At 29.4% G+C, this 17,517-nt stretch overlaps 3 protein-coding genes across 6 annotated transcripts in view; all 3 read right to left on the bottom strand.

Moving 5' to 3' along the window:
- The window catches only part of LOC105460951, a 9,331-nt gene extending 6,071 nt beyond the window's left edge, over window positions 1-3,260 (bottom strand). Inside the window, exons 1-3 of the mRNA XM_011707450.1 lie at window positions 3,174-3,260; window positions 1,795-2,048; window positions 1,185-1,454 (exon numbers count right to left, since the gene is read on the bottom strand). Coding sequence (XP_011705752.1) covers window positions 1,185-1,454; window positions 1,795-2,046 — 522 coding nt within the window. The 5' untranslated portion in view covers window positions 2,047-2,048; window positions 3,174-3,260. The remainder of the gene's footprint in view (window positions 1-1,184; window positions 1,455-1,794; window positions 2,049-3,173) is intronic.
- Window positions 3,261-5,671: 2,411 nt separating this feature from the next.
- Window positions 5,672-10,416, bottom strand: LOC105460950. Its single transcript, XM_011707449.1, has 6 exons — window positions 10,325-10,416; window positions 8,778-9,034; window positions 8,141-8,410; window positions 7,278-7,408; window positions 6,920-7,085; window positions 5,672-6,157 (listed from the first exon to the last, which is right to left on the bottom strand). Exons 2-6 carry the CDS (start codon window positions 9,030-9,032, stop codon window positions 5,759-5,761), a joined length of 1,221 nt encoding a protein of 406 aa, XP_011705751.1. The 5' UTR covers window positions 9,033-9,034; window positions 10,325-10,416; the 3' UTR covers window positions 5,672-5,758.
- Window positions 10,417-13,024: 2,608 nt separating this feature from the next.
- Window positions 13,025-17,517, bottom strand: part of LOC105460949 — a 9,255-nt gene continuing 4,762 nt past the window's right edge. For all 4 annotated transcript variants that reach the window (XM_011707446.1, XM_011707445.1, XM_011707448.1 and 1 more), the window contains exons 2-6: window positions 16,237-16,493; window positions 15,601-15,870; window positions 15,368-15,498; window positions 14,986-15,151; window positions 13,025-13,474 (exon numbers count right to left, since the gene is read on the bottom strand). In XM_011707446.1, coding sequence (XP_011705748.1) covers window positions 13,076-13,474; window positions 14,986-15,151; window positions 15,368-15,498; window positions 15,601-15,870; window positions 16,237-16,491 — 1,221 coding nt within the window. In that variant the 5' untranslated portion in view covers window positions 16,492-16,493 and the 3' untranslated portion in view covers window positions 13,025-13,075. The remainder of the gene's footprint in view (window positions 13,475-14,985; window positions 15,152-15,367; window positions 15,499-15,600; window positions 15,871-16,236; window positions 16,494-17,517) is intronic.

The raw sequence follows: 17,517 nt of genomic DNA, 5'->3' as shown, positions 1-17,517 counted from the left end.
GACGTTAAGAAATAGCAATTTAGATTCGGTATAATCATAATGATTGTCAAAATTTCAATTTTATTTTGGAGTAGTCTCTTTGTCCACATTATAAAAATTGAAGTATGATGGATCTAGCAATTCAGTATCACTTGCGGAATTAAGGCCATTAATTTGTGATTTTATATAAATCACTTGAAATGATTCATATAAAATCACAAATTAATGGCCTTAATTCCTCAAGTGATGTGCTGAATTGTTGGATTCATCATACATCAATTTATTATCAAAAATGACAAAACACGTCAAGTAACGTAGTCCTATTAGTCTTGTATGTTCCTATAGTATTTATAAACTATTATTGGTAACCGCTGACACCGCGCAGTCTCTTATCAGTACCTATTCGTATATTGTACATGACAGGGAACAGTGCGAATTTATTCTCCTTTGTCCATATAAGAAACTTCGCTGATTTTTTTACATCTGACTTAGTAAGTTTTTAACATTTCTTTATATACACTATTTATTTTTGATTTTAATTACGGCCATTTGAACCCATAGTTGACGATAATAACTTGGTTACTTGACAAATTTTTACAATGCTTCCAACGGAATTCCCACTCTGTTGAGACGTTTTATAATGTGGACAAAGAGACTACTCCAGAATAAAATTGAAATTTTGACGACCACTATAATTACACCAACTTAAAATAGCTATTTCTTAATATCCATTACTTTATATACATTTTAAATTTGACTCTTACTTCTCTACATTAATTACTGTTACACACCGATCATGTGACTCATGTGTTTCCGTTCGCTATTTATTTAATTTTTTGCGGCTGAAGAAGGCTAAGTAAAACCGAAACATGTATCGCGTTTAATTGATTAAAATAAATTTTATGTTTTATATTTAATTGTCACCTTATTAGTGCTCGTTAGTTTGGCTTATTCTATAATTTGATTGTATTTACATTGACAAGCTTGCCTCAAATTGTTACAAAATATCATTTTTTTAAAATAGATATCGTTTGAATCATAGTACAAAACAATTTGATATATATAATATATAGCAATGCAACGTTTACGCAATCAAAGTGAGATATATTTCACACATCTTATTATCGTGAATATTTGGTTTTTGGATTAGTGTCATTAACCGGAATTTTTAATAATTGCAATTCAAATGAGATGTGATAATTTACCTTTTCGCATACAGCTACAGAGGCTGCATGAAACCTGGCAATTCCGCGAATCGCCAGCATGGAATGAGCTAAGTCGAGACCAGACTCACGATCGGCCATACGAAAGCCGAGAGGCACGAGATCCTCGAGCACTAGAAGCGATGGATTTTCACTTTGCACGTATAGAACTTTTACACTTAAACGGTGTTTTGGACTTAATAACTCATTCATTTTATACAAGGTATCTAACATCATCGATATCTCAATATGAAAGCAACCTGATTGTGCGATCTGAAACAAGATTATTTGATTATAAAGTTTTATGCAACAAATAGAAAATTTGTGATAGCCAGTTTTGGCTTACCAAATAAATAATTTTATCCAAAATTAAAATTTGTCTTAAAACGACTGAACAATGTTTTCTCAAAATATATTTGCTTCTTTGAATTTAACTCATAAAAATAATTTTATGTTTAATTTCTGATTACTTTCAAATCTTATACTTTTTTTGTTAAGTCAAAAATTCTATCAAAATAACTTGCTACAGTTTCATCATTTTCAATTTTTTTCTTTCTTTTCCTTTTTTTATTCCTTTTTTTTTGGAAACATTGTATAAGTTAAATCAACTCACAATGTTGTATCGAACACTTCCAATTATGGGCGAAACTTTAACGATGATTGATTTTTTTTCTACAATCTTACGGCCGCTTTCTTTACGCGAAAATTCAGTAGTAATCCTGATAATATCGCAACTATAGTTGTCACCCTTATTCGAGCCCCGATTCCAAAATACATCGATCACTTGAATCGAATCGTCGCTTTCCGACTTTCGCAGGATCTCTTCCACGAACCATTGATTCAGCCACGATGTATTTAGAGCCATTTCTGAAATTAGAATTGAAATTGGAAAATTTCTTCTATAAATCATTGGTTGTTCCCGTCAAAGTCCAAAACGCGAAAACAATTTTTGTGACAATTTATTACTTGCTGCAAGCTTTTTTCTATTTCCAGCTAGCACCCCTCACTCATTTCGACTTTTCTATTTTTTTAAATCATTTCTCTCATTCTTTTTCTACCGTGTTTTTCGATTTATCGTTTTTCTTTATGTCCATCGGTATTTATATCAATAATGGAAATCTTTTTTCCCTTTCTGACCAATGCCATACGCAAGTTTTGTTTTGAAATCCCGTCGAAAAAAATCGAATTATGGCATTTACAAGAAATTTGTTGATCAACACTGATCTTATTCCGATTTGTCTTTTAAAAAAGCAGAAACTAAGCTAATTGAGATAGTAATTGCAATGATAAGATGATAGCATGCAATCATAAACTGCAAATGTGACATGTAACTGGATATGGCATTTATTATTTCACTTAATATAATTGTAAGACAGGTGAGGAGCTAATATTCTGTTACGAAAACTGAAAAACATTAAGATGATTCAAATAATTAAAACATTGGAAAACTGAAAACAATAAACGCTACTTAAAATTGGCTCATGTTGTACCTTCACTATGTGAATCATTTTCGATTTAGTGAATTAGCCCGTTTGATCGTTGTGGTAATGCAAATTTAAATTCAGCATTGAATGATTTTGTTCTTTTAATATCGTATATCTTTTACAGTAACAAGTACATCGAAAAACAGCTATTACCCAAGGGCTATTTACCGTCTGTAATTGTTCGAATCTACTGTCTAATATCTGTGCAATCATTAAATCGCATATATAATTTCGGCGCGCTTTATAACTTCATTGTGTAAAGTGTTTTTAATTTAAAGAATTGACAAGTTTGACTGATATTGGCGACCCAGAATCAAAATTTTTTCGTTAAGTAAACTTATTCTTGTAACTTCGTCTATCTTTCTCAAGTATTTGAAAAGCAGTTTTTAATGAAAAACTATTTTCTGGTTGTAATTTTTCAAAGTTCTGTAGATGATAAGTTTCTATAAATGATAAGTACTACAATAAAAAAATTAATATTCTAAACTAAAATTCCATTATAACTTACAAATTTATCGGCGATGGTGCGACAGCTTAATAACAAATTTATTACAGTGGCAGGTATAACTTGTCTATTTGTCGAAACCTTCAAGTCGACTGTGCTTCGATATCGAAAGAAACGCGTATAACTATATTGCCTATTATATTGCCCGTACATAAAAAATATATGAGAAATTGTACATGCGTCATTGATAAGAATGAATAAAAAATAATAATTAAACCAAGAAACAAATAATATATGATATGTGACATAAAATTTCTAAATATAGTATAATAATATTAAAAAATTTTTTATGTCAAATAAATCACACAAGACGTTTCAGACTGCAAAGACTTTTTCAGTTGAAACAATTAAAAAATTTAATAAATTAATAAAAGAAACATACAGAAACTAAATTTTATCAATTAATAATAATTAAAAAATCAAAAGACCTAAAACAATGAACGCTGTATAAATTTAGGTGGCAAATAATACTTTCGCAAACATTAGTTCGTATACAATAAAACGGAGCATGTTGTATTTTCACTATTCTACGTTGAGTGATTTTGTTTTTTTAATATCGTGTATCTTTTGCAGTGACCAGTACATCGAAAAACAGCTATTAACCGAGAGCTGTTTACCGTCTGTAATTGTTCGAATCTACTGTAGTAACAAATAATAACTAGTAAGCTGATGTTAATGTTGTAGTATAAAATCCTTATTACTCAAAAATTAAATCGGCTAAATCGATGGTGCGACAGAATAATAAAATTATTACAGTCAAAGATATAGACTTTGAGACTTGCCTATTCGTCGAGACTTTTATCACGACTGTACATCGGTAACTGGAGACACATTTACATTTAATAATATATTGTATGAGTTTTTTATTTGTTTTCCAAACACGAGCTAGTTAAAGTAGTTTTCATTGACAAAAATGATTTTTATAGTAGAATACAGATGTTTGAATAGGATCTATACGTTCGTCAAGGCTCACAAAGATAGCAATGTGATTAGGGCAAGTAACAAAGTAATTTATAAAATCTCTTGTAATAATTGTGAAGCATCTTATGTGCATCTTATCAAACAAAAAAATAGCTTATTGTTAGCATCAAATTCAAAGAACATAAAAATAATATAAAATTAGATGCAACATAACATTCTGTGATCATTACAGAGCATATATTTTAATTCGGACATTCATTTAATTAGGATGAAGTAAGAATTCTTGATACAGAACATAATTACTATATAAAAAACTCATATCTGAGATGCTGCATATAAAAGAACAAAAATACGGTTTAAATTTAATTAAAGGCATAGATATGCTTGATAGTTCTTACTTTGGTATACTTGACGAACTGAACGACAATTAAGTATACATAAATGTAAACATATTTTGTACGTATCACTCTTGAAAAAATTCAAGCAATATCATATTACGCGCGTCTTTCGTTGTTGAAATACAGTCGACTTGAACGTCTCGATAAATAGACAAGTTATACCTGTCATAGTAATAATTTCGTTATTATGCTGTTGCACCATCGAATAATCGAATTACCGATAAAATTTGTAAGAAAAAGAATTTTAAATAAAAATATTAATTTTTTGTTATATTGTTTACATCATCTATAATAACTTCGAACAATTACATTTAGAAAATAGTTCTTGATTAAAAGTTAATTTTAGCCATGCATGTTTCTCTGAAATAGTGTTACATTTTATAGAAACTTTTGTCTTTGTATGAATTCATGACTTAGAGTAAAAAAAAAGTACAAAATTGGTATAAATTATTTACTTTATTTTTTCAATTTTGGCCGGCTAAAATCTTAGATTTGGACACATTGTGCGGCGGTGCGTATAGTGGGAGAAAAAGCACTCCTTTGGACAAAAATCAACCAACAGTTTTAATTGTTAACCAATTTTGATGATTTGTTAAAATATTCAAGTTATACATTTTTCTTTATCATAGAATTGCTGATTTTTAAAAATAAACGTAAAATTCAAAATGGCTGATAATTATTAAAAATATTAGAATTCTGAATATTTTGCATTACAAGTATATGCACTCATTTCTTGATTGAAATAGATATATTTATATATATATACTTGTTTTTTTAAACATTTATGAATTAAAAAAATATTAATAAATAAAAATATCGATAAATCTTGACTGTTAAGTCTCGGAAGGTATGTAATAAAAGAAATCATTATTACAGTTTTGGAAACATCTCATTGTCATTTACAAGAATATGCAAAAAATAGCGATTTTCGTTTTAAAATTTTAAAGCAAAATTCATATGATTAACAAGAAATGGGGATGCATTTCAAATCAAAACTCAATAGTTTAATCTATGTCAAATTTTTTATTTTAAAATGTTTTATTCATATTTTGCACAATCATTTTTGTGTAAATTTATTTATTTATTTAATTTTTTTGGTTGATCTTAATATTTCCTCTTTAAAAAAGAAGATTAATATTTCATTTATGTTGTTATTAATTTTAATGTGTTCGTTATAATTATATATGTCTTTTATTTTTTAAATTCTTTATTAGATTTCTATTTCTTTTTCATTTTTATTTCTGATAATAATTAGAAATCATTTATGCATCAGAGATCTAGTAAACCCCACTCATCATACAGTGGGATTCTCTTTATCATAATTTTTTTAAAATTCTCGCTCTTTAAGCCTGGATTAACCCAAGTACCAGTGTTCATGATCTCATCAAAATCTTTCGCTTCAGTCTTAGGGCACAGCATTAACGGTAAAGCCGCGAAAGATGATACCATTTCAATGCCAGCTCTTCGCTTCATGATATCCTTCAATTCCTTCATTGTGGGCGGCTGCGTCTTGCAGTTCAATTGTTTCATAGTCGTCGACAAGGTGCCAAGGTATTCGTTTAATAAAACATCTCTCTTATTTTCAATGACATCAAAGGAAACACTTGTACTGAGAAAAAATAGAAGATCGAGTGCCGGTGATGTGTAGACGCTGCCCTGGAAGTCTACCTATAACATCAAAGACACATGTTTAATCTATCGATTTCTTGACCTCCGAAAAGTGAATTGGAAATGAAATCTGTGCACCGGGAAAGAAATGGAACGCGTGTTTAAGAAATATTGACAAGAAGATTGAGAGTTTATCAGGACGACACGGATGGATAGATGGCGGATATACATATATGTAGACTTGAATGGTAACGAACTGGATTTATTACATTAATTATAATACACTGCACTATTAAGTATATACATTTCAAAATTACCTTTTTTAAGAAAAGTAAAAAAGCGTCATGTTTAGGCGCATTTATCGATCAAGATACATACTGTTGTACTAAATTAAGGAATAAAACTTAAATGATACACATATATCTTTGTATCTCTGTTGGATCTTACTAATCTAATCCCAATAAATAGTAGTAACTGTAATTCTTTTTTTTTAAATTATGATACCACAAGATTGCCCAATTCAATCCAAGTGATATATTATAGGTAATATGTCTAACAATGTAAGTGATACGTACCTATTATTTGAATGTATAAATAATTTGATTTCACATTTGAAATACCTTAATAGGAATAGGAGTGATAATTTTTGGGCAATACTTTTAAGAAAGGAAAATTAATCTCAGTAAATCACATATTATATTCTAGGCATTTTGATTTCAATAGTTGACGCCGGGGATTTAATATAATTACATAAAAATTGCAAAATTTACATGCAACATTCCAGCATACGATCTCATATAAAATGTATTTGAACGTACTTACAAAAATATGATTAATAGGATTGCCATCATTGCCATATTTAAACAACACATTTTTTATGTTACAATCGCCGTGATTAATAACATTAAATTCATCCTCAGAGAGCTTGGTTGCATCTATTCCTATTTGATATACATGATCGGAGAGTTTAGCAATCTTTTCCGAATATCTAACAATAAAAATAGTATAAATAATAATAGTATAAATGGACATAAATAAATAGCGCAATTTGTATATGCTATTTTCTGTTTAATATGTTTGTTTATTTCATTAAACATTAAACGTTTGTCTTATTTATATTAAGTATTTTTTTTAACAGAATACAATAAAAAATGTCGTTTAGATTATATACAAAACTTACTTTTTTATTTCTGGCCAATTTATAATCTCCTCCGATAAAGCTTTAGTACCTACATTGAAAAAATCTTTCACTTCTGACGGATTTTTGTTGTTAAATAATCCTCCAGTATACATCTCTTTTTGTTTTGGTTCCTAGTATTAAAATATTTTTACTTAAAAGTATTAATTTAAGTAGTAATTAGTTTGTACTATAGACTGACAATTTCGAATGTCATATTCAAGATGAAGACTACACGAAAATGGAAAAAATTAACACAAATAATTTCATTAAATTTAAATAATTAATTATTTTATAAATTTGAAACTATAAATTTGTAAATGTAAAAATATTTATTGATTATAATTAATTGACATACTAAGTACATATATGTACGTAGTATACATATATGTACGTACATATACAGGGTGTATATGTACCACCAGACCACCCATGCTATTTAAAAACTAGGAAAGTAATTTTAAAAAAAATCCCAAAAAATTTGAATTGGGTATGCTTTATATTGAATGGTGATATTTTCAATTTCGGATTCAGTACGAAAATTTAAAGCAAAAGTTGATGTTGTCACATTTCTAATTAATGTCTATTTTATGAAATATTAAATATTTTTAAATTCAAAATATCATTTTTTTAATAGGTATTGTTTGAATCATAGTACAAAAACAATCTGGTTTATATGTAGCAATGCAACGTTTATTATGCAACGTTATGTAATCAAAGTGAAATATATTTCACATATCTTATTATCGTAAATATTTGATCTTTGGATTAGTGTCATTGACCGGAATTTTTAATAATTGCAACACAATCGATACGTGATAATTTATTATTTACTTATTTATTATTTACTTATATTTATTATTTACTTTTTCGCATACAGCTACAGAGGCTGCATGAAACCTGGCTATTCCGCAAAGCACCAGCATGGAATGAGCTAAGTCGAGACCAGATCCATGATCGGCCATATGAAAACCGAGAGGCACGAGATCCTCGACCACTAGAAGTAATGGATTTTCACTTTGCACGTATAGAACTTTCCCATTTAAACGGTGTTTTGGACTTAATAACTTATTCATTTTATTCAAGGTATCTAACATCATCGATATTTCAACACGAAAGCAACCTGATTGTGTGACCTGTAACAAGGTTGTTTGATTATAAAGATTTATGCAACAAATAGAAAGTTTGTATGATAGCATGTTTCAGCTTCCAGATGGCAAATAAATAATAATTCGATCCACAATTAAAATTTCCTTGAAACGACTGAGGAATGTTTTCTTGAAATATATTTGCTTCTTTAAACTTGTTTCATAAAAGTAATTTTATCTTTAATTTCTCACAAATACTTATGCTAATCATTTCGATAAGTAGAAATTTATACCAAAATAACAATTAAACTTCCTGCAATTTCATCATTTTCATTTTTTCTCTTTCTTTCTCTCTCTTTTTCTTCTTTTTCAGAAACATTGAATAAGTTCAATGTCCAAGTTTAAATCAACTTACAATATTGTATCGAACACATTTGGTGGTGGGCGAAACTTTAACGATGATTGATTTCTTTTTCATAATCTTATGTCCGTCTTGTTCACGCGTAAATTCAGCAGTAATTCTGATAATATCGCAGAGATAATTATCACCCTTATTCGAGCCCGGTTTCGACAATATATCGATCACTTGAATTGAATCGTCGCTTTCCGACTTTCGCAGGATCTTCTCCACGAAGCATTGATTCAGCCATGACGATGTATTTAGAGCCATTTCTGAAATTAGAATTGAAATTGGAAAATTTCTCCGATAAATCATTGGTGCTTCCCAGGTTCCAAACGCGAAAACAATTTTTGTGATAATTTATTGCTTGCTGCAAGATTTATTACGCTTCTTTCTCTTTCCAGCTGGCACCCCTAATTTATTTTGGCTATTTTATTTTTTTTTATAGTTTTTCTCATTTTTTTTTCAACCGCGGTTTTCGATTTATCGTTTTTCTTTATGTCCATTGGTATTTATATCCATCAAGACGTACCATTTATATTCTTTTGAGATCTCTGTTTCAATCAAGAGCATAATGGAAATTTCTTTTTCCTTTCTGCAAGCCAATGTCGTACGTAAATTTTGTTTTGCTTTCCCGTCGAAGATAATCAATTTATGGTACATTAAATTTACGACACGTCTGGCGTATACCACGATCGCGTACGTACTCGTGACCGAACAATATCAGTATACAATAATATTTTATTTTTATGAGTTTTCTCAGACATGTTTTTCGCAGTCTTTATATGCGTTCGTCATTAGACAAATATTTAATAAATAAATGTATACAGTAGGACTTAGCAGCCTGAACAAGGACAATTTCTATAATAAGAAATTGGACTCGAATTAATAAGAACGTATAATTCGTAATTTAGTCACACGATTCGTTAATTACATAAAGGTTTGAGAGATTGATTTAACTCGCAAGAACAAAATATCACAAAGCACGACATCGAAATAACGAGCTTCAAGATGCATTTTCAAGTAACGCCCGTATCAAAATATTGCCAAATGAGTTGTCGATCCAATTTTGATCCGCAGTCCGCGAACGACTGAGATTAGAGAAACGAGCTGTATTATATTAATAATTTCCACAGTTAAAGGCGATACATGAATTCGTTTGCGATTTTTCTCCTCCGAAAGAGAGTGGGAACTTCATGCTATAAAGGCAAAAGTCTTTATGGCCGATATTTACGATTTGGCCGAAAATTTTAGAAGGAAAATGCGTTGCCGCTCTCCGAGATTATTCTATTTGCTGACAAATCGGAAAATGTGGCTGTTATTATCTTTCGTCTATATTTGAAATAATTATAAATATATAATAAATCAGGCAAACTAGATTAAGGAGAATTTGATAGAATAGGTCGTTAGATCCATAGAACACCATATGATACTTGTGACCAATATATCTAAAATCAGTTTTTAATCAAAAACTATTTTTTGTAATTGTACAAAGTTTTTATAGATGATACAAATAATATAACAAAGAAACTACTATTCTAAACTAAAACTCCTTTACTTACAAAATCAGCGATTATTCGGTGATGCGATAGCTTAATAACGATTTTATTACAGTGACAGGTATAACTTGTTTATTTGTCGAGACCTTCAAGTCGACTGTGCTTCGATAACGAAAAACACGCATAATATTATATTGCCTGTACATAAAAGATGTATCAGAAATTGTACATACGTCATTGATAAGATTGAAAAAAATAATAACTAAACCCAGGAACGAACAAAGTATGATATGACATGAAATCACTAAATAGTAATATTTAAAAAATTGTAATGTCAAATAAAATACACAAGGCGTTTCAGACTGTACAGAGTCTTTCTCTTTTGAAACAATTTAAAAATTTAATAAATTAATAAAAAAAATATACAGGAACTAAATTTTGTTAATTAATAATAATTAAAAATCCGAAGACCTAAAACAATGAACGTTGTGTAAATTTATATCGCATAATACTTTCGCAAATATTAATTTGTATACAAGAAAACGGCGTAATTAATTGTACCTTTCTATGTAAATCATTTTCGATTTAATGGAATGGCCCGCTTGATCGTTGTTGGTTATATAAATTCAAATTCTACATTGAGTGATCTTGTTCTTGTATACATCGTATATCTTTTACAGTGACTAGTACATCGAAAAACAGCTATTATAACTGAGAGCTGTTTGCCATAATTGTTCGAATTTGCTGTAGATAGTAACGAATAATGTAACTATTAAGCTGATGTTAATGTTGTAGTATAAAATCCTTATTACTCATAAAAATTATCGGCTAAATTAATGGTGCGACAGAATAATGACGAAATTATTACAGTAAAGGATATAGACTTGTCTACTCGAGACTTTTAAGATTGCGCATCGGTAACAGGAGACACATTTACATTAATAATATATTGTTTGAGTTTTTTATTTGTTTTTCAAACACGAGCTAGTTAAAGTAGTTTTAATTGATAATAATGATTTCTATTATAGGATACAGATGTTTGAACAGGATCTATACGTTCGTCAAGGCTCACAAAGATAGGAATGTGATTATGGCAAGTAACAAAGTAATTTATAAAATCTCTTGTAATAATTGTGAAGCATATTATGTGGGTCAAACAAAGACAGCTTAGCATCAGGCTCAAAGAACAGAAAAATAATATTAAGTTAGTTTCGACAAAACATTTTGTCATTACAGAGCATACAATTGAATTTGGACATTCGTTTAATTGGGACTAAGTAAGAGTTCTTGATACAGAACATAATTATTATAAAAGACTTATATCTGAGATGCTGCATATAAAAGAACAAAAATTTGGTTTGAATTCAGTTAAAGGCTTAGAGATGCTTGATAGTTCTTATTTTGATACACTTTACAAACTGATCGACAATTAAGTATATATATAAATATAAACAGATTTTGTATGTTTCACCCTTTAAAAAACTCAAAATATAATATTATGCCTGTCTTTCGTTATCAAAGCACAGTCGAAAGTCTCGACAGATAGACAAGTTATGCGTGCCACTATAATAAATTCGTTATTAAGCTGTCTCATCATCGAATAATCGTCGATGAATTATTTAAGAAAAGAAATTTAGTTTAGAATATTAGATTGTTGTTATATTACTTGCATTATCTGTAATAATTTCAAACAATTACAGCAAGAAAATAGTTCTTGATTAAAAGCTGCTTTTTGATATATAGGCCACAAGTATTTGAGTAAGACAGACGAAGTTACAAAAATAAAATTTCCTAACAAAGAAATTTTGATTTCGGATCGCCAACATCAGTTAACTAATCTTTTAAATTAAAAATGTTTTACACAATGAAATTACAACGTGCGCCGAAAGTTATTTCTATTACTTTTCTGTACCAAACAATAATGTTGATACAGAAAAACAAAAGATATAATAACAAAAAAATTAATATATTAATGAGTATATTTTGTGTATTATGTATTTAATGTTCTTACATGAGAAACTTTTTTCTGAGTAAGGATAAATAATGTATGTATAAAAATTAAAACCTAAGAAAACATATTAAAAATTTAATAATTTTGTACAAATAAACACCAATTTTGTAATTAATATATTATGTAAAACGGTTAAAATATTATAAATAATTTTCTTTATAATATTATATTAAAATTTCATTTTAATTTTTTTTGGGCGCGTAAATATAAACTAACATCTTTCTGTATATATATACGTTTTATTTACAATCTGTATAATACATTGATTTAATATAAAAGAAATTTAAAACATTGCTGTAATATAAAGGACATTTATTTTGAAATTTTAGTCAGTTAAGAATTAAAACTATTTCAATTAAGAATAATTTTTTGATTTTTGGAATTGAGCTAATACTATTATCATAATTCCTACATAAATAGTAGCCACAACGTGTTCTCTTTAAAAAAACATGAATATTCCACTAATATTATTAATTTTAATATATTTGTTATGATTATACAGGGTGTCCGCTACTCAATTACCCTCACTACGCGCCATGCGCTACCGCGGCCGCGGTCCGCGGCAGACGGGCGTATCTCGCCGCGCGTTCAGATTCGACAATCTTTATATGTTAATGTCTCAAAAACTATTGCGAAGATTGTAAGAGAGGATTTTTTTGTTTAGTTTGGATCATTTTACCTGCCCCCGAGCGCTGTACCATTGAGTAGCGGACACCCTGTAAATGTCTATTACTTGTTTAATTCTTTTCAGATTCCTATTACAATTTTATTTTTATTTCTAATTACTAAAAGTCAAATATACATTAAAGATCTAGTAAACCCCACTCATCATACAATTGAATTCTCTTTATCATTATTTTTTTAAAATTCTCGCTCTTTAAGCCTGGATTAACCCAAGTACCAGTATTCATGATCTCATCCAAATCTTTCGCTTCAGTTTTAGGGCACAGCATCATTGGTAAAACCGTGAAGGATGATATCATTTCGTAGCTGGCTTTTCGCTTCATAGTATTTTTTAGTTCCTCCATTGTGGGCGGCTGCGTCTTGCAATTCAGTTGCTTCATAGTCGTCAACAAGGTGTTAAAGTATTCGTTTAATAAAACGTCTTTCTTGTTTTCAATAGCATCAAAGGAAATACTTGAATTGAGAAAGTACATAAAATCGATTGTCGGTGATGTGTAGACGCTCGACTGGAAGTCCACCTATAATATCAAACAAACATGTTTAATGTATCAATCTCTTAAACCTCCGAAAAGTGAATTGGAAATGAAATCCCTGCCAGGAAAAAATTTGAACGCGTGTTTATAAGGAAATCATAACAAGAAAGTTGAGAATTTGTCGGGACGACACGGACGGACAGATAGTGAATATACTTGAATGCAAGCATTGCAATCGAATTAAATTTATTTATAATTTATTATTTATAATATCTTTTTTAAAAATGGTAAAAAAGCATCAAGTCGACGCATTTATCAACCAAATTGTAAGTTAAGGAATAAAACTTAAGTAGTACATATTTTTGTATTCTTATTGGATCTTTCTATTCTAATTCAAATAGTAGTAACGTTCATTTAATGTTTTACTCGACACAAGCAAACTACTAATCGCATTTGTCTAAAACTTTTTCAGTAGGCCTCTGAAGAATTAAACTTAAGAGAAATCATAGCTATTTGAGACCCTCGATGCCATTACTATGTCAGGCCGAGAACTTTTCATCTTGCCCACGTATGTATATGACAAATTGATATGCATTTTATAGTGTTCATTTTATAAATAGTATATATATATATATATTTATTTATTTATATATATAACATAATTATGATTATAATTTCAATATTATGATTGTAAATTGTAAATAACTAATGCTATTCAAATCTATGTATTAAGTGAAAAAATTCTACCGTACTTCCGTTATTATAATAATTGCAATTTAAATATAAAACGTTTTTCTGTATTTTCTATTGTACTGCTCTTTGTTCTATAAACAATTAGAAATTAAAATAATTAAAAATATTGATATAGATTTGCTGTCACATTATAAAATAATGTAAATTCTCGATTTCTACACATTTCTTTATTTTCCTTATTCATTTATAACATTATTGAAATGTTAAGCATGTGACGATACCACAAAAAAATATTTAAAAATTTCTGAAGGTATTTATACGTTGTTAGACATTGTTTTATAAATAATCTATATTTTTGGAGAGGAGAAAGACCTTCAAAAGCGACCCCACGTCTCTGGAGAGCAAACTTAGGATATGTGGAATAATTAAGAGAATCTGCACTAAAAATCCCTCTAAAATCCCTGAAGTCTTTCCATGGTGTATTGAACAGTGAATATCAGTGGTATATTTTCTGAATACTCTCACCATGATTTATACATGTATATTTGGTAATGTGTTTTGTTCAATTATTTATATATAATACAAGCATATTTTTAGTAATAATTTTTTGTGAAAATAATATATAAATAAGTAACTTTTTAGCATTATATAAATCAAGTAAATCAAATCACACGTAAATATTAAAATTTATTAGATTTTACGAATTATTTTATTTAATTTTAATTGTTATTAATTGAAATATGAACCTGCAATTATAATAAATCAATGAATACGTATTTATAGGATTAAATTGTAAGTATTTACAAGATGTATGATTTTTTTTTTAATGTGATGACTGATATGTGACTTTATAACGTACTTACAAACATGTGATCAGTAGGATTACCGTCATTGTCATATTTAAATAACATATTTTTCATGTGAGGATCGCCGTGATTAATAACATTAAACTCATCCTCAGAGAGCTTGGCTACATCTACTCCTATTTGAAATATATGATCGGAGAGTTTAGAAATTTTTTCCGAGTATCTACCAATAAAAATCACATAAACATAAATTTGTATATAGATAATAATTATATAAATATTTACTTTAAATAAGGCAATTTGTATTTATATTTACTATTTTCTGTTTTTAATATGTTTAATTTTTTTACGTTAAATATGTCTCGTGTTATATAAAATGTTGTTTTAGACAGAACAGAACAAGAAATGTCGTTTATACTATATTATATACAAAACTTACTTTTTTACTTCCGGCCAGTTTACAATCTCCTCTGATAAAGCTTTAGTACCCTTAATGAAAAAATCTTTCACTTCTGATGAATTCTGGTTGTTAAATATTCCTTTTGTATACATCTTCTTTTGCTTTGGCTCCTAAAATATTAAAATATTTTTATTTATTTTTTAGATTTGTGTCATAGACCTAAATTTTGAATTATTGCAATAAGACAATACAATTGAAACGAGATGAGTTACCTTTTCGCATACGGCTACAGAGGCTGCATGAAACCTGGCTAGTCCGCGAAGCGCCACTATGGAATGAGCTAAGTCGAGACCAGACACACAATCGGCCATACGAAAGCCGAGAGGCCCGAGATCCTCGATTGCCAGAAGTATTGGAATTTCATTTTGCATGTATAAACCTTTCCCACTTAAACGGTGCTTTGGCCCTAACAACTTATTCATTTTATCCAAGGTATCTAACATCATCGATGCCTCGTTATCAAATAAACCTGATTGAATGACCTGTAACAAGTTCATTTTATTATGATATGAAGATTTATGTGTAGAACAAATAGAAAGTTTGTACGACAGCAAGTTTTGGCTTACTGGATGTCAAATAAATAATAATTTTATCCACAATTAAAATTCGTCTTGAAACGACTGAAGAATGTTTTCTCGAAATAAATTTGCTTCTTTAAACTTGATTTATAGAGATAATTATCTTTAATTTCTGATTACTTACAAATACTTATGCTAATCTGTTTGTTAAGTAAAAAGTTATTACCAAAATAATGAAACTTGCTGCACTTTTATTTTTTCTCTCTTTCATGCTCTCTCTCTCCTTTTTCTTTTCTTTTTAGAGACATTGTATAAGTTAAATCAACTTACAACATTATATCGAATACTTTCGGATGTAGGCGAAACTTTAACGATTATTGATTTCTTTTCCATAATCTTACGGCCGCCTTGTTCACGCGAAAATTCTGTAGTAATTCTGATGATATCGCAGAGATAGTTGTCACCTTTGTTCGAGCCTGGATTAGAGAATATATCGATCACCTGAATCGAATCGTCGCTTTCTGACTTTCGCAGGATCTTCTCCACAAAACATTGATTCAGCCATGACGACGAGTTTACGGCCATTTCTGAAATTAGAATTTCTCCGACATTATCAGAAATCATTATTTTTCCGCCGTGTTCCGAAACGCGAAACGCGAAAGTATTCTTTACGATAATTTATTGCTAACTGCGAGATTTATTATGCTTTTTTCTCCCTTTTCAGGCACCATCCATTTATGTCCATTCGAATTCTTTTTTTACCATTTCTCTCATATTTTGTTAATTCACAATCTGCGAGCGAGAGAAGCGAGCTGTAACTTTCATTCCGCGATTAAAGGAGATACGTGAATTTATTCGCGACTTTCCTTTTCCGATAGAAAGTGGGAGCTCCATGTTGTAAAGGCAAAGACCTTTATAGTGCGATTTGATCGAAAATTTTAGATGGAAATATGACGCGTTGCCGCTCTTCGTAGACTATTTTATTTGCTAACAAAAAAAAAACGGAAAAAGTTACTGTGTGTGCTATTATTTTTTGTATATATTTGAAATAATTATGAATTTATAATGAATCAGATAAACTAAAGATAATCAGATAAATTAGATTAAAAAGAGAATTTCGATAAAATAGATATATCATAACAGCATTTGTTATATATAGATCATATTCAATAAAAACATATATATTTAACATATATGTTTATATATACCTATCTATTTGATCACAAAAGTATCACTCCTTTTTATTTGAGCTATTTCTAGGAAAGAAACAAACAGACTAATAGCAACTGTTGCTTAGAACGAAAGTCAAAGTCGTGCACGCGACGCCAACAAAAGAATCTAGTCGGAATCACCCGCATCGTACACCCGAACCGAAAACTATGCGTTCGTAATTCGTTATCGGGGATCCGGCACGGCCTCTTAAACAAATAATAAACATATCGCAGGCATATCGCAGCAATAAAAACTTTTACTTTATAAAAACACGTATACTAACAAGACACCGTCGCCGCCACCCGAGACGACCGTCGTCGTCACACCGTAACGATCCCATTGGCGATTAAATAACGGACCATCCCTCCGAGTGACGTGTTCAATATAGCCAACCGATAC

This window comes from Wasmannia auropunctata, unplaced genomic scaffold, assembly GCF_000956235.1.
Source record: "Wasmannia auropunctata unplaced genomic scaffold, wasmannia.A_1.0 LD313125.1, whole genome shotgun sequence".
NCBI lineage: Eukaryota > Metazoa > Arthropoda > Insecta > Hymenoptera > Formicidae > Wasmannia > Wasmannia auropunctata.
Note: the sequence above shows the minus strand (reverse complement) of the source record. Positions and strands in the feature narration are given on the sequence as shown.

What these genes read in the sequence shown, in the direction of transcription:
- LOC105460950 (XM_011707449.1), bottom strand. Translation starts at nt 9,032, where the DNA reads ATGGCTCTAAATACATCGTCATGGCTGAATCAATGCTTCGTGGAGAAG. An exon ending in CTGTAGCTGTATGCGAAAAA is followed by an intron (nt 7,409 to 8,140) that starts GTAAATAATAAA and finishes TTTTAATACTAG; the next exon opens with GAACCAAAACAAAAAGAGAT. An exon ending in AATTGGCCAGAAATAAAAAA is followed by an intron (nt 7,086 to 7,277) that starts GTAAGTTTTGTA and finishes TTTTATTGTTAG; the next exon opens with ATATTCGGAAAAGATTGCTA.